Source organism: Mustela nigripes, chromosome 7 (genome assembly GCF_022355385.1).
Source record: "Mustela nigripes isolate SB6536 chromosome 7, MUSNIG.SB6536, whole genome shotgun sequence".
Classification (NCBI taxonomy): domain Eukaryota; kingdom Metazoa; phylum Chordata; class Mammalia; order Carnivora; family Mustelidae; genus Mustela; species Mustela nigripes.
Window position 1 is genome coordinate 74,617,151 of NC_081563.1, and position 22,885 is coordinate 74,640,035.

The 22,885-nt window shown below is 50.5% G+C and overlaps 1 protein-coding gene across 10 annotated transcripts in view; it reads right to left on the reverse strand.

The window, feature by feature from the left end:
- INPP4A (inositol polyphosphate-4-phosphatase type I A) overlaps positions 1–22,885 on the reverse strand; it is a 127,235-nt gene that overhangs the window by 11,101 nt on the left and 93,249 nt on the right. For 5 of the 10 annotated variants that reach the window (XM_059406144.1, XM_059406143.1, XM_059406142.1 and 2 more), the window contains 10 exons: positions 21,215–21,398; positions 19,512–19,730; positions 18,116–18,383; positions 14,445–14,477; positions 10,421–10,593; positions 9,313–9,436; positions 8,254–8,380; positions 7,806–7,946; positions 5,429–5,526; positions 1,639–1,751 (listed from right to left, as the gene is read on the reverse strand). In XM_059406144.1, the coding sequence (XP_059262127.1) occupies positions 1,639–1,751; positions 5,429–5,526; positions 7,806–7,946; positions 8,254–8,380; positions 9,313–9,436; positions 10,421–10,593; positions 14,445–14,477; positions 18,116–18,383; positions 19,512–19,730; positions 21,215–21,398 (1,480 nt within the window). The remainder of the gene's footprint in view (positions 1–1,638; positions 1,752–5,428; positions 5,527–7,805; positions 7,947–8,253; positions 8,381–9,312; positions 9,437–10,420; positions 10,594–14,444; positions 14,478–18,115; positions 18,384–19,511; positions 19,731–21,214; positions 21,399–22,885) is intronic. The other 5 variants (XM_059406148.1, XM_059406147.1, XM_059406145.1 and 2 more) reach the window with 2 other exon arrangements.

The window sequence follows — 22,885 nt, forward strand, 5'->3', positions numbered from 1 at the left end:
AGTGCCCTGGAGGTGGTCCCACGCCTGCTTCCCAGGCCAGCAAAGCCAAGAACATGCAGCCACTGCCAGGAATACCACTAGGTAGGTAGAGGACACAGTGCAGTCCTAAGCACGGTGTCTAGAGAAAGACGAAAGAGAAAAGGCCCAAACAAGTTCAGCCAAGACCATCAGAAGGAAGACAGGCTTCTTTTGAGAACAGACAAAAAAAATTTAAAAGGAAAGAAAAAAAAGAAAGACACTAAGCAAACCCCTAAGCTCGGTGAAGAGCGACACAATCCAAATGATGGGAGGCTGAATGTGCACCTGCTCACTGAATTCTCCAAGCAGCAGAGTTCATGACCCAGACACGTGGCACAAGCTAGAACCACAGATAGGTTCAAAGGATGTCCAGATGTACAGATGGTATATCCAGAACTAACATGAGACTCCAGAAGGTAGGCAGGGGTGACCAGAGGTGCATTCCTACATGAGGGGGCTGTGTGCCAGGCTCAGGCCTCCAGCCTCCAGGAAGCCAGGAGCCAGCTCTAGAGCTCTGGCCAGTCTCCCCATCCACGAAATGAGGGCCTAGACCTGACCAACGATACCCCATTTAGCCAGGGACCCATTCTTTATACACAGAAATGTAAAGAAGTAAGAAAAGGAGGGCAGCTCTGGTCAAACTGGGGATGGGAGGCCTTGAAAGGTGCAAAGAAGGGGATGTTCAAAGATAGGGCTCCATGAAGACAGGCCCTCAAATACAGGGTCTCCGGAACAGTAGCCAAGCACCATGACCAGCTCACTGTCTGCTGCAGTGGAAGAGACCTGAGGTAGAGAGGAACACCTTCTTGATGAGGAGAACAGGAAAGCTCTAGAATGAGTAGCCCAGGAAAGCCATGAAGGGAGGAGTGGGAAGACAGTCCTCCTAATGGCTTCTTAGGCTCTGTGAACTGGGGGGAACCAGGCGTGAGTGGGCTGTGTGGTGTGTCCGCCTCCTCCAGGGGCAGAGCGGACATCCATCCCTCCCCTGTGCTCAGGCCAGGCCAGGAGCTGGAATGCCGTCTAGGGATCACTCGTGCTCCTGAGCCTGGGACTCGTGTGCGAGTCCCCATGCTGGACAGGTCATGGTGCTGCCGTGGAGACTGGTTAAGGTCACCCCTCGACAGAGGTGAGTGAATGTCTACCTCTGGAACTCCACAAGAACATTTATGAGAAAATACTGGAAGTACCTGGGAAAAGAGGAGATATGAACTGCAATGTAAAAAAAAAAAACAAAAAAACACTGTGTAAAGAGACTGCAAGGGTCCCCATGGTCTATCTCTGAAGCTATTAAAAGATGCAGCAGGCAGGGCATTGTAGCTGGTATCGATTGCCCAGGCTTCTGGAGGTGACAACTGTCATCAGCCTGCTTATTAAATGCCCCAGGGGATAGAGTCTGTCTCTAGCTCACTGAAATTCAGGCAGCCCTAAAGTAATGAACTCATAGGCACCTTTCAGTATCCTCCAGAGTTCTCGACATATTCCGTGACTTTCTTCTGTGTCCACAGGGAGAAATTTGCTCTCTCCACTCCTGGCTGAGATTCTGATTTATTATCATAATTACGGCTATTGGCAGCAAGTACCACAATCCCATTCTTTTCCTCAATATAACGAGGGTACTACCTCAGCAGCTTGCCAGAGAATGTCGACGTTCTTATTCTTCCTGGCATGTACATTCTGGCCCAGAAAACGCAGCAGCTCTGGCAGGCATGTCTGGCTCCGAGATCGAGGTAGGCCTGCAAAACAGGAGGAATCTGTAATAGCTGGTGGGGTACCCAGGCCCACAGCCCACAGAGGTCACTGTGGCACAGGTACCTGACCAAGTTGGAAGCTTCAGTGACTTATACAAGAAGAGGGTGTGCTTAGGGACCGGTCCTGGCTACCCACACGGGAAGCACTTAAATCACTTTCGTGGCCACTTCAGTCCCACCTGCCAAAGGCAAACTCATCTTCTTTCAGCTCTCCCAAGGGGTCGAAGCACATATAGAGGGTCACGAGGGCGGGAGGAAATTAGGAAGACCTATCTGGTCTTCAGAGCCTCCGCAGGCAGGAGGATGCTTTGGGTGATGTGTCTTGACTACAGAATGGGTTTGGCCACCCCTAGGGGTGACAGTAGGGCCTCCTCCAGTGGACCTGAAGTGACCCATTCTCTCGGAGAGCCTCCCTCTGTCACCTTGACAGTCTCCAGCCCTTCAGGGACCCCTTGAACTGGAAGATCAGTTTGATCACTTAACCTAAGAAACCTGGGATTTCCAAACCCCAGGATCATCAGAGAAAGATAAAAACCTCCAGGTCATATCTAAGAAAAGAAGCTATGGTGCCCAAATCCCCAAGCTATGGTGCCCAAACTCCCGAACACAGGGAGTTCTGGGATCCAGCTGCACAGAGAGCTTCCAACACAAGCTCACTGTTGTGTACCCAGGATCTTACACTAATTACTGCATGCACATGATATGGGTCTGGCACTGTGATAATCAGGGGAATGGGCCAGAAACAGACGTGGAAAGGGGGCTTCTCAGAGGGGGTCACTCTGTGAAAGAAGCTGCGGAAGCCTAGAGGAGGCCTGCGTGTCTCCTGGAGGAGATATGGCATGTTACTTCCCCAGATCGGCTGCAGCTTCTCCCTTGCCGCCCCTACAGCCCCAGTCAGTGCACACCTGCCCACTGATGAACTGAGCAGACTCTGGGGGTATCATTAGCTGTGCCCCATTTCCTCGGCCTCACAGAGCCCTGATTCTCTTCAGGCTGAAGGTGCAATGGGCTGCTGCTCCCCCGGCTTCCTAGGTTGTGGTCCAGTGGTATTGGTCCAACCTGGAGAGGCCCACACCTGGCCTGCTTTTGTCCTATAGGCCGCACCCTTCTGTGCCCTTCTTCACCAGCGAGATCTCCTGGTGTCTCACATCATGGAAAGAGGCTGCCCTCCAAGACGCTGCGCACAGAACTCCCACTTTCGGACCACATGTCTCACTATGCCCACTCATCTGTCCTCCACATGGCCTCTGTCCCCCTCCCTACTCCCCTTCGTGGTGCCCTGGCCAGGGGTCCAGCCCTGCAGAAGACTCTAAACCTCCAGTCTGAGCTTGGGCACTCCACTGTCCCTGACTCCTGCAGCACTTGGAAGGTGGGCGCTGGTGGCAGTCAGCCTGGGCTCCTTCCCTCGGGGACTCGCCCTCCTGCCTCTGTGTCCTCAAATGTCAAATGGTGTGAAACCAGGCCAACCCCCCCAAGGCTGCTGTGAGGATCACATTAGATAATCCAGGTCAAGTATGTAGACAGCTTAGCACATGCAAGGATTTGACAAATCTGTCACTTTCAACTATGCTTACTGCTAAAGCATGTGAGGACACCTCAATACCTGGGAGTTCCCAAGAGCTCGGGTATTGGTGACCTGCAGCTGAAGTGTCAGGGGACCCTTTCACTTACAGCTTTCAACTCTTGCCACCTGGGGAGTTTCTGGAATTCCTGACACCCACCACTCTGGAGTGGGGCCCAGGCACAACGGCCCAGGCTCCCCAGCAAGTTCCAGTGTGTGGTCAGCACCGGCACTTCTGTCGTTCCCTGGGCAGACTGAGGCCACCTGCCGTGAGCATCCTGTGTGTCCCCCTGTCCACAGCGCCCCTGGTCTGTAGTCCTCAGTTGCTCCTGCATCTCACAGTCAGGGTTGCTCTAGCTCCTTCCCCCCGCTGCCCATCTCATGTCTCTGCCGATCTCACATCTCTGCTGATTTCTGGGACAGACTGGCCCATGGAGGCAGTGTCATTTTGTCACTTACTTGCACTGGCTGCAGCCCTCGCCACACTGACTATGCCTCAGAAGCCACCAAGGACTCCTTCCCTCACTCCCGCTAGGCACCCAGGTAACATGACTGCTCTCCTGCCTGCAAGGACTCTCTCCCACATGTCCGCTGAGCCCTTTCTTCTCAAGCCACCTCCACACAGGGCTCTTCCCCAGAGACCTTGTCCTTAGCCCCTTCCCCTCGCACACAGCGATCTTAGCCATAAGACAGCCCCATGTCACCTGTGCCGATGACCACGGTGGCGACACATGTGCCCTACCCAGCCTCGCCTGTGGCCCATATCACAAGGCCATTGGTGCCTGGACTGCTCTCCTCACCCTCCAGCCCTGTCCCCCTGCCCATCAGCAGGCTGCCAGCTCATGTGGCCATGACCAGCGCAGGCCCTGTGTCCCTCCACCATCGGCCTACAGCTCTCTCATCCCCAGCACTGTCTCATGCAACTGCGAGGCCGCACACTCCCAGAGAGACTCCCCCTCATGCCTATCCTGTCTACCCACACTCCCGGTCAAAATCGAAGGGAGAAGAAGGTGCTGTGCACAGTGGCCTGCACCCCTCCTCCAAGCAAAACAGCATACTCTTGCCGATTCCAGATGAATCCCTGAAGGCTTTCCCCACACTGCTTCCCTGTTAGAACTAAACTAACATCAACTTCCCAGCCTGGCCCAAGGTGCCCTGCAACACAGCATCTCCTAATAGGGACACCTCTGTCAACTGTCTAAGTCCCGAGCCTCAGAGCCAGGCCAACCCTTCCATGCAACCAATACTGACGCCTGTGTCATGGCATTGTCACGGCGAGTCAGGGCAGAAATGTGCACGGAACATGGCAGGGCACCAGGCACATCAGTGAAGGCACTGGTGTTACCCAGGGACCAAGTCGGCCTCCTTTGCTCATGGCTAGGGCAGTGCCAGCACAGAGAGGTGGAGCCCATTCCTAACCAGGCAGGGTCTAGTCTCACTCTTCACTGGGTCCCCTGGTGCTTAACCTGGGGCAGGTGCTCAGTAAGTAAGAAATCAGGAGACACTTCCCCATGTACAGATAGTATGGTGAGCCCAATGCCCCTGCCTGAGTCCCGGGGCACAGAGAAGGCTGTTAGCAGAGTGATGGCTGCTGTCACTCTCTCCTGCCTCTGGGGACACCCACACAGCACTCAGTGTCTGCCTAGCATCTCCCTTGACATGCCACAGAAGGAGGTGCATGGGGAGCTCACCCCAGCACGCAGCCGAGTGGGGCCTTGCCTCTGATCCCACCTGTCCTACAAGAGGAGCACAACATAGGCCACTGCCATTAGTGAACACCAGTGTTTGGGACGGCTTGTGGGAAAGCCCCGCCAGGTGGCAAGACAACCAGCCAGAGAAGAATCAGCAAGGGCCACAGCCTGAGGGAACCGTCTCTGGTTGGGGCCTCAAACCAGGCAGAGTCCGAGCAGGTGAACAGGCTGCTGGCGGGGTGGCGGTGGGGAGGGAGGGCAGGGAAGCAAAGGGGTAATCATGCATGTAGGGGGAGCATCAGGATGGGTGAGCAGACAGCCTGAGTGGCAGGAAAGGTTCTGACACCCAAAGTGACAAAAGACAGATGACAGGTGAAAAAGAAACCTACCGAGAGTGGAGAAATACTTACAATCCTCAGGCAAAACTTCCTTAAACTGCTCAAAGTAGGAGTTTAACCGCACCAAACTTTCCACATTGATAACTTCTTGTAAAGACGTATCTCCAAACCTTTGGAGGTCAGATGGGGACACAATGAGTTAATGGTCTTCCTTTCCACATGGGCTTAACTGCACTGAAGCTAACGGTGTTGAATCTCTCGAGGGTCAGCACCCAGCTAAACTCTAAGTCACGTCCCTCCTCCCAAGCATCAGGCCATTGCTACCCAGTAGGTGACTTGTTCAAATCCATTTCATTAGTGGGAACCACGCACATTTGTTAGGGATGTGCCTCAAAGCTGACTGAAGCTCCACCATCCCAGACCCTCGTGCGGCATGCGTAGAAAGCCCTCTCATGGCTCCTCACAGAGAGGCCCTGTGTCCTCCCATTCGGGAGCTGCTTACGAGAGGGTACAGCCATGGGGCTTTGGCTGGGGGTGAGGACCCAGTCCTGTACTCGAAGCGGAAGTCACTGTGTCAGCTGAACAACCACATGTGACTAGCTGATCCTCCCGGGCCATGTGTGAGGCCCTGGCATGCTTCTCGCCACGCAGGCGCACCCTGTGTGCACCTCCCCGGTAGCCAGGATAGGTTGGAGGTGGGCATGCAAGGTGGTCATTAGGCCTCGATGCCCAGTCCAGCTCCACTACTGCCCCACGGAGCAACCTCCAAGCACATTAGCCTCTTTGTGGTTCCACATCATCCTTCAGCAGGCAAGACTCCCTCCTGCAGGTCGATTACAGCCCCATCCACCCCGATGCCTGCAATGGCTTTTCCCCTAGGCACCTGCTCCCTCGGGGCCTGTCCTGGGACACAGTGAGCTGGTTTATTTATGAGCTGAAGGGACAATGTCCCAAAAGCAGATGAATGAGCAAAAACCCAGCACTCACCAAGTCCTCCCCGTAGCCTACTGTCTGTCTTACCCTCCTCCACCTGCCCCTCTGCTTACTGCAACATGGTCTTGCCTCCACCCTTTCCAGAAACTGCTCCTGCAGTCACCAGGAACAGCAGCTGCCAGACGCAGGGAGCATTAACGCCCTCGCTGGGACAACCCCTGCCAGCGTCCTGATGCTGTCCACTCTCCATGATGTGGGCTCCTCCAGCTCTGCTCATGCCTTAGTGGTCTCTGCTTCCTGGGCTGGAGGCACCAGCCTAAGCCAGCCTCCATCTGTCCCTGAGCATGACCCTTCTCCTGGTTCTTGGGCTCAGTGGGTGCCAACACACACTCACCACCGCCCTGTAGGCCTCTGTCTGTTATCCTCTTCACCATCTCTATGCCACCCTGCCCAGCAGAAGACCAAACCTTCCACTTCACCACTGAAACAGTCCTTCAGTCTGTCCCTTCTCCACCTGTACTACCCCTGCCTGATCCAGCTCACCGCCTCTGGTCTGGACTCCTTCCAACAACCTCACCATACTTGTCCCCCTCAAAGCTTTTTGGTATGTGACCAGCAAGTGATCCACTTAAACTGTAGATGTGACTGTATCCTGCCCTACTCAAGCCTCTTCGATGTCTCCCACCAGCCCTACCACATCACTAAGTGGAGGTGACCCTATACTCCGCAATCAACTGACGTATTTAACGGTACTTGCTGTGAAGGGAAGCAAGTACTGTTAAATACCTTTTTATGCTAAAACGCATAGTCCGCATGAATATAATGATGACAGGAAAGGTTTTCACATACTAGTGGAAGGTCATTACACATGCCCAAACCTTCTTCCTCTCCAACACACACACACGCACACAAAAGCTTGTGAACATGGGCACATGTGACTCCTCTCTACTGTCCGGCAGGGGAACCTGGAGGGAGTTTATAAGACACAGGCCTTTGGAAAATCAAGGCAAGCCTCTCACCTGGCATAGAGGCCCCTCTAATCTCACCACTGCCCATCCCAGCCTGCGGCCTTGGCCCCCAGTCCCACACGGTTTCTCCGCACCTGCCTTTGCTTAGGCTTTTTGGCCTGAGATGCTAAGTCTTTCCTCCACCTCCTCATCTAACTCCTACTCACTCTTCAAAACTCAACTTAGCCATCATCTCTTCCAGGAAGCCCTCCCAGATCTCTTCCTGGGTCTCCCATCAGGACCCCCACTCCCTGCATTCATCTTCGTCCTTGCGCCCCCATCTCTCTCCTACCTCCCCTATATAGACCTCTCCTATGCAGACCACATCTGACCCATCTTTGTGTCCCCAGCACCATATACACACTGGGTGTATGGCAGCCTTTCAAGAATGCCGGCCGAAGGAAGGGGGGTCGGCAGAGTCTCTGCAGCACTGAGCCCAGAGGCCATTTTCTACCTCACATCAGTGACCACTCCACCCACCCCAGGCCCTGTGACAACCGGGCCCACACCTCTCGGCCAGCGTCTGCTGCTCGTTGATCCCCACATTGAAGAGGACGGGTTGCACCCGCAGCAGCATGCCGCTCTGGATCTCCCGAGGTAGGGCATCGAACAGCGGGCCCGGCAGAGGGATCCGCACGTTAAAGCCATCCCTGCAAAACAAGAAGACAGGCAGAGGGTGGGTGAAGGCTGTGATGGGGGAGAGGCAGGAGCAGAGGTGAGGGAGAAGAGGAAAACTGAGCTGGCCTCGACATGAGTGCCTGTTGGGCTGTCTGGCTCAGTTGTTTCCCAAGAGCTGCTCGTGAGCCTTTAAAGGTCTGCAAAATTAATGTAGAAGACTATGATCCATGTCTTTAACTGAATGAGACACAACAAAACAAAAATGAAAAGCACGTCCCAGGGAAAGAACATAAATTAAAACACAGTGCTAGTTCTGAGGATTAGAAAAAATCTTTCTACCGATTTCCTGTGATGACAGGCAGCATGTCAGTTGATGCATTAGAAGTGGCCTGAGTGACTTTGAAGGTCACGTTCCTCAGGTCCATGATTCCAAGGCTCATGTCCTCCAGCATGGCCAGCTCCTCACCTGGATGCAAGAGAGGGACACAAAGCTGTCAGTGAGAGGGAACCTGCCACTCTTCCCATGGGCTCAGCACGGCCACAGAGCTGGTTACAGATGGCAGGTGACAGGATCAGGTGTGGCTGTGACCAGAGGGGGCCTCTTCACCAGCAGACTCACTTCTCCATGGGAAGTGCTGCTACTGAAACTCCATGGCCACGCTCATCAATGTCACGTTCCTGGCCCTCTCCTGGGGCCAGACAGTGTGGGGAGGCAAACCACATGCACAGAAGCTCAGGAGGCAGAGCTGGCACTTTGGAAGTGGACAGACAGTCACAGAGCACCATGTAGCCAGATCCTTCTATTCTGTGGGGCCTGGCACTTATTTAATGTCTTGTAACTCCAAAGATGGACAAATACTTCTTAAAAAAATTACCTATTTTTACCCTCTCAGAAGAAATAAACAGAAAATGAAAGTAGAAAGAAGAGAGTCTTTTGTCAAGGTCAATTTGAAAATATCTATTTTGAATTTTAAAATATTCCTACCCTTTCACCCAGAACCATCCCTTCTAACAAGGTAGTGGCTGCAGAAAAGGGCTCACAAGCCCAGCAATACTCGTGTACTGAGACATACGGCAGCAGTGTTTTCTTAGGATTAATTCAGAAACAGCCCACGTGCATCACCGGAAATTACCGCTTAAATAATTATCATCCCTCCTCAACTAGAAAGATCTTTGATTGTAACAACCACCACCAAGAAAACAAACAAAGCCGTGTGTGTGTGTAACTATGCACGACTTTTGCTTGGTCCTGACATACTGTGATGATGTCTGGCTTTATTTCAATCAGCATGAGCTGCGTGCGTCATCAGAAAAACATTCAGGAAGGAAGAATGGGCCTCACACACGTCTGTGTTGCTCCCGGATGCCGGGATCCTGGGGGCGTCCCTGGGGGCTCACCATAGGTGCTAAGCAGGCTCTCGAACTGGGCCAGCAGCCCGATGGTGTAGAGCTGCCGCAGGAAGCCGTCGTCATGCAGACAGTTCCTCAGCTTGATGATGAAGCCGCAGATGAGAGCAGTCAGCTATGGGGGAGACACGAGGCGGGGCTGTTGTCAGGGGGCAGACACCGCCTCACGAAGTGATCCCCAGCCTGTGCCATGCCCTTGGCCCTGAGCTTCTCTACTTCTGCTGCTCTGGCTGGGATGCAGCAGCATCCTTTCCCACTCCTCCGTCTGGGGTGTGGGGGGTGCTCGGCTCTGAGGCCATGCAGGGCACAGCCATGGGAGGCTGTGCAGCACTCTACACTTGCTGCTCCTGTTGCTCCCAAAGGCCAGTTTGGTTTTGGCTCAGCTTCCAAGCCAACTTGCCTGGGCTTACTCCTGGGCTAGAACCTTCTAAAAGCCCAGAATTCATTCCTCACAGTGAATAGGGCCTATATAGTCACAGATCCAGACCAGCTACGGCTGGAAACTGAAGAGACCACAACAAAGAACAGAAGTGCGAGAGAACATGGTCACCCTGCAAGTTACCTTGGGGGGAGATTTTCTGAGGGGATGGGCCGCTAGAACCTCAGAGAGCCAGCCTGACCCTCTGTCACTGTTCACGTCACTAATGGGATAACTGGCATTTGCTAAACTTGTGACATTAACTTAAGTTCTTCCATTCTCCCAAATCACTGCAACAGCTGTGCACAAGCAGCAGAACTAAGGCACAGACCGCACTGACAGCAACATCCCTCTCTCCCTCACTAAACTCCTTCCTGGGAAGAAAGGTGGCCATGACACCTGGGCCAGCCGGAACCCCACACGCCTCGGGCAGGAGCAGAGCATGCACACAAGCCACCAGTGCCCACTGTCTCCTCAGGGAGAAGTTCTCTTAAACATATACTTCTCAAGTAGGATCACTCCCTCCAGGTTGAAATCTATTAAAGAAACTTAAGAGCCACAGGCAGGAGAAAGTGTTGGCCATCCTTGGTTTTTTTCACGTGAAGTGAGAAGGATCTCCCAAGACTATTTTCTGGGGGCCGAGGAGCCCGCGGGCTCCTGCGTGCCACTCCCAGGGCTTACCGTCTGGCAGAAGACCACATCGCGGCGGTACTGCAGGCTCAGGTACGTGGCTATGGTGGGGGCGCTGTCCTGCATAAGCAGGAACACCATCGCCTTCTTGGCCTTGTCGCTCATCATGGCCACGCAGTCTGTGAGGGTGGTCAGCAGGGGGTAAAGGGCCTCGCTCCATTCTCCTGGGCACCAGAAGGAGTCGTTTGAGGAGGAAGACCGTTAAGAGTCAGGTTCTAGAAGTTTAGCAAGTTATGTGCCCCGAATGCCCCATGCCCCCTGCCTTCCCCCTACCCACCCCCTCTGCATCTCCTAACTCTGCTTGGCTCAAGCTCTGGCCCAGGACTGGCACTGAGTTCTGCCTGGAACCACCCTGGTCTCCAACATTCTGGCTTGAAGCTTTTCCAGTAAATAAGCAGCAGACCTCCTAGGGACCACTGAGGTAGGTTTGGTCTCCCTCACCTACTGGGGAGAGTACTCATAAATGTTTAAGGTTATTCCTTTTGAGGAAAGTGAAAAAAAAGCTTCTGTGAGTCAACTGCAAGTCACCACTGTTCCATCACCCAGGAAGACAATGGCCCCCATCCTTTTTGAGCAAAGGACACCTCTATCCTTGTGCGGCCGTGTGTGGCTCACTTCCCACGTCTGGAGGAAAGGCTGTTCCACCTGGTGTCCCAGGTTTTCAGCTCCCAGAATATCCCCTGTTTCTGCCCTCACATTCTTCCCCACCCTTGACCTTCCCGCCTGGTACCCTCTATTTCTGGTTTAGTTTTCTTTTAGGGATACTAGGAAATTATGATCCCGTACCAAAACAATTTTAAAAAATAGAACCCCCAGGGTGGAAAAACAGAGTTAAAGGTATTTTGGGCTTTGGCTCTTTTTTTCTTTCCTATTTAAGAAGGTATTTAAAAGAGAGAAGACATGCCCTCATCAGTTCTATTTATAATGGCTCACCAAACCCAGAAATGGGCATTTAGCCACCACTACCAGCTGAGCCCCCCAGGTGCAGCAAATGTGCCATGGGCAGGGAGTGGAGCCTCGACAGCATACGGCCCTTAGGAAGGGGTGCACGTCACAGAACGCCCACAGACATCACTGCACCAGGGAGAGGCCACATGCCAGGTGGGTGGTATGGCCACCAGAGGATAAGCTCAGTCTTAGATAAACAGAATTGAAGAGCCACAGAGAAGGGAGATGGGCTCCACTCCTCTCAAACTGTGTAAGTAGCACTTCATTGAGAAACAGATTTAGAAAAAGGCCTAAAAGTTGCAAAAGGACTTAATACTCGGTGTTTGGTTAATGCAGATTTTCAAGTATATGCTGCCACTCAAAATTTGGAAATGCTCTCACAGTGTGTGGACAATGATTTGTGTCTGTGAAAAAAAAAAAAAAAAAAAAAGGCAGGCTTAAATTTAGAAAGTCTGCAGCAGGAAGGTCTTAGCAAAGAAGTCATAGTGACATAGGACACCAGACTGAGGAGGGGACAATATGAGTCTCGGGCCCCTGTTGCTGCTAAACAGTGGTGGCCACGGACAGGTCTCTTGACTCCTTGGCCACACAGGTCCTTTTCTGGGAAAATGGAAGAGCTCTGCTAGGTGACACCCAATCTCTTTCTTCCTCTAAAAAAAATATCAGAGAAGAACTCTGTTCACACATGTAAGTTTTATTCAGCAGCAAGTATTAAAAAAGACCAATGGCAGCTTAGTTTTAATAGCCAAATAACTGGCATTTCATTAACTAAGTTAGTCATTAACTAAGAAGTAAATGCTCATAAAGCAAGTGTTGGCAAATTTGCTTTGCTTTTCCACTTGACATGCATGTATATCAGTACATATGTAGTTAATATTCATTTTAATCTAAAAATGATCAGGAAGTACAAGTGGTCTTTGCTGACTAAGCAAATCTTCTCCATGCAATACTTTTTGACTTTACCTACTTCTCTTCCAAAAAAAAAAAAAAAAAAAAAATCCATTTAAATATGACTTGTTTTTTTTTCCATTAGGGGAAAAAAAGAAAAAACCCTGAAAAAAATTGGGAGTAAAGGAAGAATGGCTAAAAACCGCTAAGAGCTTGTCCTGGAGAAAAGATGTGGGTCTGGGTGGGAGACCCATCTGCTATGTGCCCAGAGAAGGGCTTAGACATGTCTGGATGACTCCTGAGTTCAAGAAGAGAACCAACCTCTGTGCACGTGCAACTATTTGCAACTATTTTCTCATTTAATCCACACAGAGAGAATTATTAATATGGGTAAGAAAATAGGCTCCGAGAGGTTAAGTGTCTTCCCAGACACACAAAAAGAATGAGCATTTGTATGTGTCTAACTTTAAACTCTATGTTATTTCTATTGTGTCAGACTATTTCTGCCAAATAGACAGTAGGATTGCTGGGTGGAAATATATTTGGGGGGAAATATGAAGAAAAACTACATTTAGAAGTTTCCAGACAAAATGAATTTCAGAGACAGAAATGAGATTTCCAGGACCTAGCTGAGTAAAGATATTAGGAAGCTAGATTTGATAAAAGGGTCTTATTCTGCTCCCTTTGTCAAGAAAGTCTTACATGAAAAAATGAAATAAAACCCAGCTCAACTAAACAGCATCCTTAGTGATGTGGCTGATTAACTTTTGGGGGCAAGTTCCTTGTCTAGTTGCTAATCTGTCAATGCTTGATGACTGGTGGCCAATCCATGGACCACACATGCCACTTTGGGTAACTCTGAAGGACTTTTTCAAATCCATACTCTGCTCCTCCCCCCTCATTAACAGGGGAGGGAGGGAGGAAAACTGAGAAAGACTGAGAGGAAAAAAAAATGTGTGTGTGTGTTTTGACTGAGATAAAATATAGCTCTCCAGGAAAAGCCAAAGGAACTCTTGGCAGGGGACCATTTTAGTCCACTGATATTAACTGAGGACAACCCACCGGTTGCTGCTAGAAATGATGTGGCTGGTCTAAAATTCATGGGTGTAACATGAGCTGAGAGGGTTTGCTAACACGGACAGGGAGAACTTGGGAAATCCCCACAGCACTGGTTTACTGCACTCTATATATAAAATAGGTGTCTGGCTACCTCACATTTATATTCATTCACAAATATGCAATCATCCAATCATCAGACTGATTGGGTAGTTGATTTGGGGGGATATAAGCAAAAGCATATATTTGGGGGTCTCATGCTCACTCTGGGGAACCCACAAGCCACGACTAGGAAACTCAACATGAACTAGAGCAGGGGTCGGCACCCTTTCTCTGTAAAAAGGCTAGATAGTAAATATTTTAGGCTTTGAGGATGATGGAATCCTTGTCACAACTGCTTGACTCTTGTGTTGCCCCACAAAAGCAGCCAGAGACAGCACGTGGATGAGTGGATATGATTGCCAATAAGATATAATTTACACTGGGGATAAAAATATATTATATGTCTATAAAAAATTAAAAAATTAAAATTAAAAAAAAAAGACATAATTTACAAGAGGAGGCGGTGGACAGGACTTGGCTCAGAGCTGTAGGTGGCCGACCCCTGAACTAGAGTCATAGCCACTGACTCCTACATGCACGGGCAGCAGGGAGATTCCGTTTTTAGCACTATCTCCAACTGAGCCTGTTGAGCCCAAGAACTCTAAGCTGCACCCAGACTCAGAAGAGAGGATGTTGTGTGATTGTGAATGCTGCATTTGGGTGGCTACACCCCCTCCACGTAAGGCTCTCATGTTCAGGTGCAATCACAGGAAGTGCTGTTTACAAACACGCACTGCTCCATATCAGGAAGTCCAATGCACCCATGGACATGAATCGTCTGAAAAGGTATTAGGATGGGCAAGCAAGGAAAGTACCTGTGGTAGCCTACTTCAGGCCACCGTCCCCAACCCAACTGGTTCCTCACCAGATCTAAGAGACGTTGCTAACTGCCTCAAAGGAAGAAACTCCTGAAATATTTTCCTAACTCTGGAAGCATAGGCAATCTTGGATAATTCTGCTACAAACACTCCCTGAAGATTAAAAAAGCCATCTGTAGAAGCCTTGAATGGAAACCACGTACCTGGGCTGGACTCGTCAGGAGGGGGGCTGCAATCTGCACAGAAATGGAGGGCGACACGGATGATTAAGGAGCAGCACAAAGTTCAAACATGAACAACTCAGCGCTTACAGCGACTGCGTTGGCAGTCGGCCGTAAGGTGGCTCAAAGGAGCAGAGAAGAGGTCAGAGGCAGGCCTGCCCGCCTCTTCCCTGAGAAGTCCCACACAGGCACCCGGCTGCTCTCAGGCAGCCGAGCCCTCTTGGTGGTACACACTGACCGACTCACTGACTCGTTCACTCATGTTGCTAAGACTCTTGAGGTAAGCAAACTCACATACTACAATGTGATTCGGTGCCCTCATCGATCACATTGCATGTGGCGGAGCACAAGTCGTCTCCTAGCATCTGGAAGCACACTTGTAATGAGAGAGACTGACCAGCAAACTGATCAGAGCCCGCGGCCCTGCCTTGTGAGCAGAACCCGGGCTGCAGACTCACATGCTCAGACCCAAAGGTGAGGATCCAGTGATGAAACCAATATACCACCCTACATCTATGCCAATCTTAGAAATTTCAATCAAATTGAAAACTTTTATGATCTGAGGGAAGTCTAGAATTACAATGTCCCTCCAGGTCACTCGAAGAATGCCAATTTTAATTCAATTGCACTACGCTAACTCCCATTTCAGCAAGTGAAGTACTCATTTCTATTTATATTTCCCTTAACATCTCTAAAATTCCTTGGTTAACTGGGTGTGCCACCTGGAGGAAAACAAGTCTGAAAAGGGGTCATTTTATGTCTGCAGGATACTGAAACGGGTAGTTTCAGAACCCCCCAAAATAGCTGGAACTGGCTAAATAGAGGTGTTTACAAACTGGATTGCCCAGAGGTGGAGGGGGCAAGGGATCCTTTCTCTCTAGTTATCTTTGGCAGTGACTTCTCCCACTGGCAAAGGGGACAGAACAGAGCAAATGAAAAAGGCCCTGTGAGCTTAAAACTTCAGCCTCTTCACTAGGCTCTAAATATCTTGAGACCAGCTCCCTAACAAAGAGAAAAATCTACGGTGGTATGCAGTGATACAGGGCAGTGATTCTTAGACCTCTGTCCAACTAATCAGAATGACCCCAGGTCTTGAGAAACAAACAAACAAAAAACCCCAGATTTCTGCCTCTCCATAACCTTTCCTCCAAAATTCTGAGTCCGAGGGAGGAGGAAGGTTGAGGGGCCTGTTTTCATGATCATCTGTGATAACTCCAAATAGTTGTGAGCATCCCTGAAAAGGCACTGACGGTTACACTCAGCTGGGTAAATTCAATCTCTCAATCAAAGCAGGGAATATGTGTGTGGGGTGGGTGGGGGTCTCCTTTGGTACGCTTGGACCAGTGGCTTGTACCTTGTCTGAGGCCATGGAGTCCCCTGAGATTTGATGACCTCTGTTTACCTCCTCTCATCTTAGCGCATAATCTCAGGGGGCATATGAACCTGGGGTGAACCCCCAGGTCTCAGGTTAAAACAACTTGGTCTGAGGTTTGTCTGAATGGCTCTTCAGAGATGAGGAGAGGATAAGTGTGTGCATAGCCAGGTCATGAACGCCACCAGACAGGGTGGCTGCGGGTAGGGATGCAGAGGGGTGTGGGGCACTTGTGACTTGTGCGGAAAGCAGGAGAAGGAAGGAAAGGCTCCCAGAGCCTCTGTGGTTCCAGCTGGCGGGGACTTGTCAATGGGTCCCGCAGTGGTGCGTGTCTGCCAGGCAAGACTCTGAGCTCTGTGGGAGAGCAAGCCAGAAGGCAGGGCAGCTCCTGAGCAGAAGATGGACACCAAAGACCTAGAAGGGTGTATAGAGCTAGAATGAAAAGTCATGATGCCTCTCGAAGAGGCACAGAGTTCTTTGTGTATGGTAAGCTGGTGTGAACACAACCTGCTCATAAGGCTAAAACAACTGGCCCAGGAAGCTAGAATGGTATGGAAAGACGGTAAGAGACTTGACGGTAAGAGACTGGGTAAAGAGCTTGCAGTCTCCAGTCTCGTTCTTTCTGATCCTCCTGATCACATCCAGCTCTGAACAGCTTCCTAGCTATGCTCACAATTTTTAAATTAAGAATCATCCACAGTTAATTTAATGGCATACGGTTTCATACATTTCTTTGAGTACTGATCAGCCAAGTTAGACTCTCTCAAATGTATGCTTCATATTCCCATGACCACAACAGAACTTATTTGCATGGCAAACATAAGCCATACCCTAAATATCGTAAATAAATGCTCATTTAAATAACTTGAAGGCTGCATTTAAATTTGTCTACATTTGACCAATACAGGATGTTGCCTAGAAGGAACATGACATTTAACTTATGAATATAACAGAATATGTGATTAAAAATCTCTCTCTGGCATTTTTTTAAATCCCAATAAATTACTCTTTTGATATCTGCAGAAAAATTTTTAAATTACAAGCAAGACAATATTGAAGAGAAATGAGCAATGAGCTTTCAGATTTAAAAAAACAAACAAACACAATTTACATTAAAAAAAATGAGAAGACAAACAGCTCCATGAAACCAATCACAGGTCTGGGGAACTTAAACTACAGTCCTTCACAGATGGAAGGGTGGAGGACATGAACACTGCTGAATCAGAGGCTCAAGTGAAACCGTGCCCTGGGAACAGACTGCAGGCAGACTGAAAAGGTGAAGGGCAGCTTACAAATGAAGGATTTATCAAGAGGCTGTGATAAAGGAACACGTGTCTGCCTTGAATGAAAGCTGTCCAATTCAGAAATGAAAAATCCTCGCTGTCTGAAGGCTAGCCTTCGCCCATCTGGGCCTTACTAACTACAGCTTCCCACTCCCAGAAGAGAGCAGTGGACACCACAGCTAGGTCTGCAGCCACCTCAGCTGCCTGGCCCCTGAATCCCTCTGGCTCTCATAGCAAGACGTGGAAGGCCGCAAGAGGCAGGGACCAAGGACGGGCTGGCAGAGAAAGCATGCGTGCCCAGTTTTAAAACTACATGATGGACAGAGTGTCTGGATGTGCTCCGTCTCCCCAGGCAAAAGACTATTTCTGAAACATGTTCCTGCAGGCCAACGTCCTACCATCTACTGAGAACCCTGCCTCGGGGGCGGTGCCCACCGGAGGAACCTATCTCAGCCCCAGGAGTGGGTTCCCCCATCTGCCTGAGTGACCCACAAGTGCCACGGCAACGTCCCCTGCTGGGTAACAGCACCCCCAGCTGATGACAACCAGCCTCTAGACGAGTCTGCAGAGCCTGCTAACAGCTCTCATCCAGCTGTGTCCCTGCATGAGTCACCTTTTCCTTGACTCTCCCACTTCCTAATACGATCAGCAATCTCAGGAGAAAAGCATCTGCGTTTTGGCCGCCTTCAGGTTCTCAGACTGCTTTAGGAACCAGAACAGCCCAAGAGCCCCACCCTGACGGGCAGGGAGACCCAAGATGGCCTTAAGAATCTGCCCTTGCTGGACACACAGATTGCACATGGGCTCCCCATGCATGGACCACGGGGGCTTCTGCCCTCCCTGCCCGCTTCTCCGTGCACTGTGACCTCCAGCTCTGCCTGACAGCCCTCCCTGCAGTCTGTATGGAGGGAAGAGGTCATGGAGTCAGACACAGAGAGACAGACAGACGCAGTGCGAGGTGGAGGCAGCATGAATGGGCGGTGTGGACGCATACGCACGTGTGGTCGGGTGAGGATGGCATGCGGGTGAGGATGGCATCGAGCAGATGGCAGAGGGGCATGACGAGGAGGGGACATCGCAGAAGGGGTCTTCCGGTTTGATCCAGTAGGCGTGGCTGTCCCGGTTACCTTTCTTGCTGGTACAGCTGCCCGCGCAAGGGAAGACATCCTCACAGCCCTCGCCATGCAGGCGCTCCTTCTGCAGCAGCTTGTCCACCCGCTGAATGATGCACTCCAGGCTCTTGTCCACATTCAGCCACACTTTCTCCTTCCAAACCGAAAGGGTGCATTGGGGTCAGCTCTCCCGACTGGAAAAGCAGAACAGAACACAACCCCTTTCCCTGCCCCCCAGCCCCCTCCACACATACACATACACACTGACTCCCCTACTCCGGGCCACTGTGATCATTAAAATACCACGAATTTAGAAATATCAAGATTAATTCAAAATTCCCTATTACTGCTGTATTTGTTTTTCAAAATACAGATCAATGTACTGTGGTCATTGTTTTTAAAGTCAGAGACACGTTTGCTAGTAACCATCACAGAGGCTGGACAGGACTTCCCAGTGCCTTTCAGAGCTGGCAGCGGGCCACAGCGCCCAGGGGGCCAGCTCGTCCCTCTTCCCTCTGCTGCAGACCTCCTACAGAGAGGACTGAGACACAGAGAGGACTGAGGGAAGGTAATGGGAGGTAATGGGAGCAGTTGATCACTTCAGATGGGGGCAGTGGGGAGGTGGGGAGGCAGGGCTGTGAGCAGTCTGCAGAAACCCACCCAGAATACAGGACACCAGGGCAGGGCTGGAGGAGCCCTTCACTGCTGACTAAAAACTCAGTGCCTCACAGAAAAATGCCTCCAAGCAGTAGTCCTAAGAAATGACAAAAATGAGTTGTGTGATGTGTCACTCCCTCAGGAGAGACAGAGGTGGCTCTCAGGGCCACTGTGTCAGGAAGCAGGAGGCAACACGGACCATGTCAGGGGGAGCATCTCCAGACTCCTCCCCAAGCCACCAAATACAAATGGCCCTGGAAGGGCTAACTGTGTGGAGAGCTTTGAGGAAGCAGGGGGCCTGGCTGGTCTTGAGTGGACAGTGACAGGAGATAGGCTGCCAGCAAGGCAAGGGCTCCGTGGAGAACACCACCCCTTTCTCCAGCAAGTCTGACCCCAGCCTGGCCTGTAGCAGCGCTGCCCCTCAGATGGACACAGGGTGTGAACATGCCATCTCCCTCCCTCAATCAGGGGGCCCAAGCGCTGTCTGGGAAGGGGACTTGGAGCTTGTTCACTAAGCAGCCAACCTGTTAGGTACCCCTTGGTGGGGGAGAGGGGCTGGCCAGAGGCTTTGAATTTTTCAACCCAGGTTCAATGGCAGAACGGGGGCCACAGGCAGCAGACTCACCCACTCCTCCTCGTGCCAGTCCACCTGCAGAGAAGACCGGCTGTTCCTCCCTGTCCACCTGGCCATGAGGGTGTCCTGGTCGTTCCTAAGCATCACCTGCTCCTCCTCACTCGACGTTGGGGAGGCCTTGGAGGCAATGTAGTCGGGCCGTGCTGCGTTCAGCCCGTGGATGGAGTTGGCCAGCAGCTTGCAGTCGCACACGGTGACCAGCTGCCGGGTCTGCAGTACACACAAACCAGAGCTGCTGAGCCTCCAGGCAAGGGGTTGCAAGGCCAGCTGTCTCTGAGAGCTCAGGAGCAGACCCAAGGTCCAGATGAGCACCCTTCTCCACAGGGCAGGAGCCCTTGGGATGGCTGAGTTCAAAGACTCCCACAAAAAGACTGGAGGACACAGGGAGAATGAGGGAGGTTGAGAAATCTCTGACATTCTTCCATCCCTGCCCGCCTCTGAGCCGGATGTGACTCGAGGCAGGGCCTGGAGGGAGCCCAGTGTCCTTGCCTTCACTGACTTCTTGGGCGATCCTCTCCAGTTCCGGGGATAGGCAGGAATCTGAGGCAATCACTTAAGTCTTACTTTTTGCATCTAACACTTAAAGCCCTGGACTCTGGGCAGTGGAGCTCTCAGCACAGCACTGTGGTTCTGGGGAATTGTGTATGCAGCAGGAGTTCTGGGGCTCATAATTTTCCTTCTGATAACATCATCTTTCTTTTCCAAATGGATCTAGTTTCCAGCCCTCCATCTCTTGGCTGAGTGAATACATGTGAAGGATATAACACATTCTGATCAGGAACAGCACCTCACCCCAGCAAAGTGGGTATGAGTGGGGAAGTGTGATCAGAATCTCTGTACGTGTGTGCATGTGTGTGTGTACACATGCATGTGTGCGGAGAGACTGAGTAATCTGAAAAAGCATCATCCATCAAAATGATCTGATATATCTAATGTCCCAGTATAGACCAATATTTATATATTTATTTACATATCTATATCTGTATATATATTTTAAGATTTATTTGAGAGAGAGAAAGGGAGAGAGTGGGGGCACACACAGGCAGAAGTAGGGCAAAAAGCAGAGGGAGAGAGAGAATCCCAAGCAGAACCCCCCACTGAATGCAGAGCCTGACATGGGGCTTGATCCCAGAACCGTGAGATCGTGACCTGAGCCAAAAATCAAGAGTTGGATCCTTAACCGACTGAGTCACCCAGGTGTCCCTGTTTATTTTTAATAAGGATCAAGTATCAGTCAACTAAAAAATGGCTTACTGATTATGTGTAAGCCAATGAAGCTATATTTCCTTTATTGTATGTCTGTACAATAACTCAGAAACTTCTTTTTTCAAATTCCAAGTTAATAAAAATTGGCAAAAATGCACTGAGTAGGCAGTTGCTAAGAAAGCTGCAGAACTATCTCAGCCTCCACAATGAAGCTGATGGACTTGAGGGATGACACATCTGCATGAAGCAGCAGCTGGAAGTCCCCCACCCTGGGTGCTGTCCGTGGCCTGCCCTCATCCGGCTCTGTGACCACAGGTCAATCACCAAACCACCCTGGGCCTCTGGCAGAACTAAACCTCAAACTAGATCCTCAAGGTCATCCCAATGTCACCTTTTGTATGGATGGCTCTAAGCACATGGGGTGTCCAAAGGTTTCCAGAAACCCATGGGAGCCCCCATCTCACATGTAGCAGGGTGGTGTCTCCTACCTTGTCTGCTAGGATGGCGAGGGTTCTTTCGAGGCCAGTGGCAGACCTGTCCTTAGCTGCCCTTGAGAGCCGCTCTGCATAGTAACTCACTTGAGTTTTCAGGGTATTGATCTGGGCAATGATCTCCTTGGCTCTGATGATGTCCTGTGGTATGTAGATTATGGACTGGCAGCTGGATGGTGTACTAGAAAGGATAAGAACAGATTCTAAGGGGTCTTCTCAAATCCATGAGGATGGCAGCAGCCTCCAAACCAACCCCAGCCCACAACCAACATTAAATAAAGCATTCTGATACTCAGTGATGTTCTCCTATGCTAGTCTAGCTATTAATGGGCAAAAGTAAATCTCAAGAGATTCTTTTTGTCTATATGGTAGAGGGCCTGAAATAGTAAAACACAGTGAAGTCTTTTGTCTCTATTTGTAGGGGTCTGTATTCTTACATAAATGCATAAACAGATACTGAATCCAATAATCACCTGAATGCTCATAACATTTCACCTGAGAACCTCGCCTGTCAACTTATCCACGGCACGGGAGTGGAGGCACGGGGTGTGCTAATCTCAGAAGGGGTCAGTGTATTTCAGGGAAGGCAGACTGCCATGGATGCCAGACTTTCCGCAAGAAACCTGTTTCTCCATTGGGCCAATTTTCAAACTTTCCATGCACATACACATAGTTCTCTCTCCTCACACCTCTGACCCCAACAACTAGACTTCCTTCTCCAGCACTTCTCTACTTTGAAAAATAATGTTCCATCAGATGAAGAAGAGGTGAAGAATGTGCCAAGCCAGAGGCCAGAGCTTTGAACACCTGGTTCTTCCTCCTCCCCTCATCACCAAGCCCTGTGTGATCTTAGGACTGAGGTCAGAGCCACAGGCCAGCCCCTGTGCATTCATTACAAACACCAGTGACCAGAGAACCGACTCTGCGTCCTGGCTGTGTGGGGCCTGGCTAACGCATTTGGCCATTCTAGATTGAGATGATACATCCAAGTCTCTTGGCCAAGATCCTCAGTCAATATAATAGTATAAATGTAGGTTTTAGACCATCTGAGGAAGCCAAGGGAAGCACAGAATGTAAGGCCCCAGTGAGGATGTCTCCAGCGATCTGAACTTGTGAGCTCTAGCTGGAATGGGAGTCTCAGCCTTCACTGGTCCCCTTAAAGAGCTGCCCTCTCTGAGGTTTGGAGATGAGGGAGAAGGTGGAGGAGCACAACCTCCATCACCTCTCTTGGAGAGGAGGACTTGAGACCCTTCCCTGCTGGGCTTTTTGGACCCTGAAGGCAGGCCCCCAAGAAACCTCCATTGACAGACTATGGTATAAACATGCAAAACCCAAAAACCAAAGCATCCCAGAAAGAAACAACACCCCAAGCCCACACACCACAATAAAACATGATGGATTTGCCAGAAGCCCATGCAGCAGACCGCAACCAAGCCTGTGTGATCTGAGAAGTAATTTCACAGCACAATGTGCACATGACTACTTTCCAATCTGCAATCACTCTTCCAAATGAATAGCTGCCATTGACAATTGAGTCTTAGAAATTCCAGTCTCAAACAGGATTTTTAAAGATCTGTCCTTCCCTGGCCCCAATCTCTAGTGCTTCCTATAGATATATGCATGTGAATGTAGATGGCTGTGTACACTTTGACCAGTACACACAGTCTC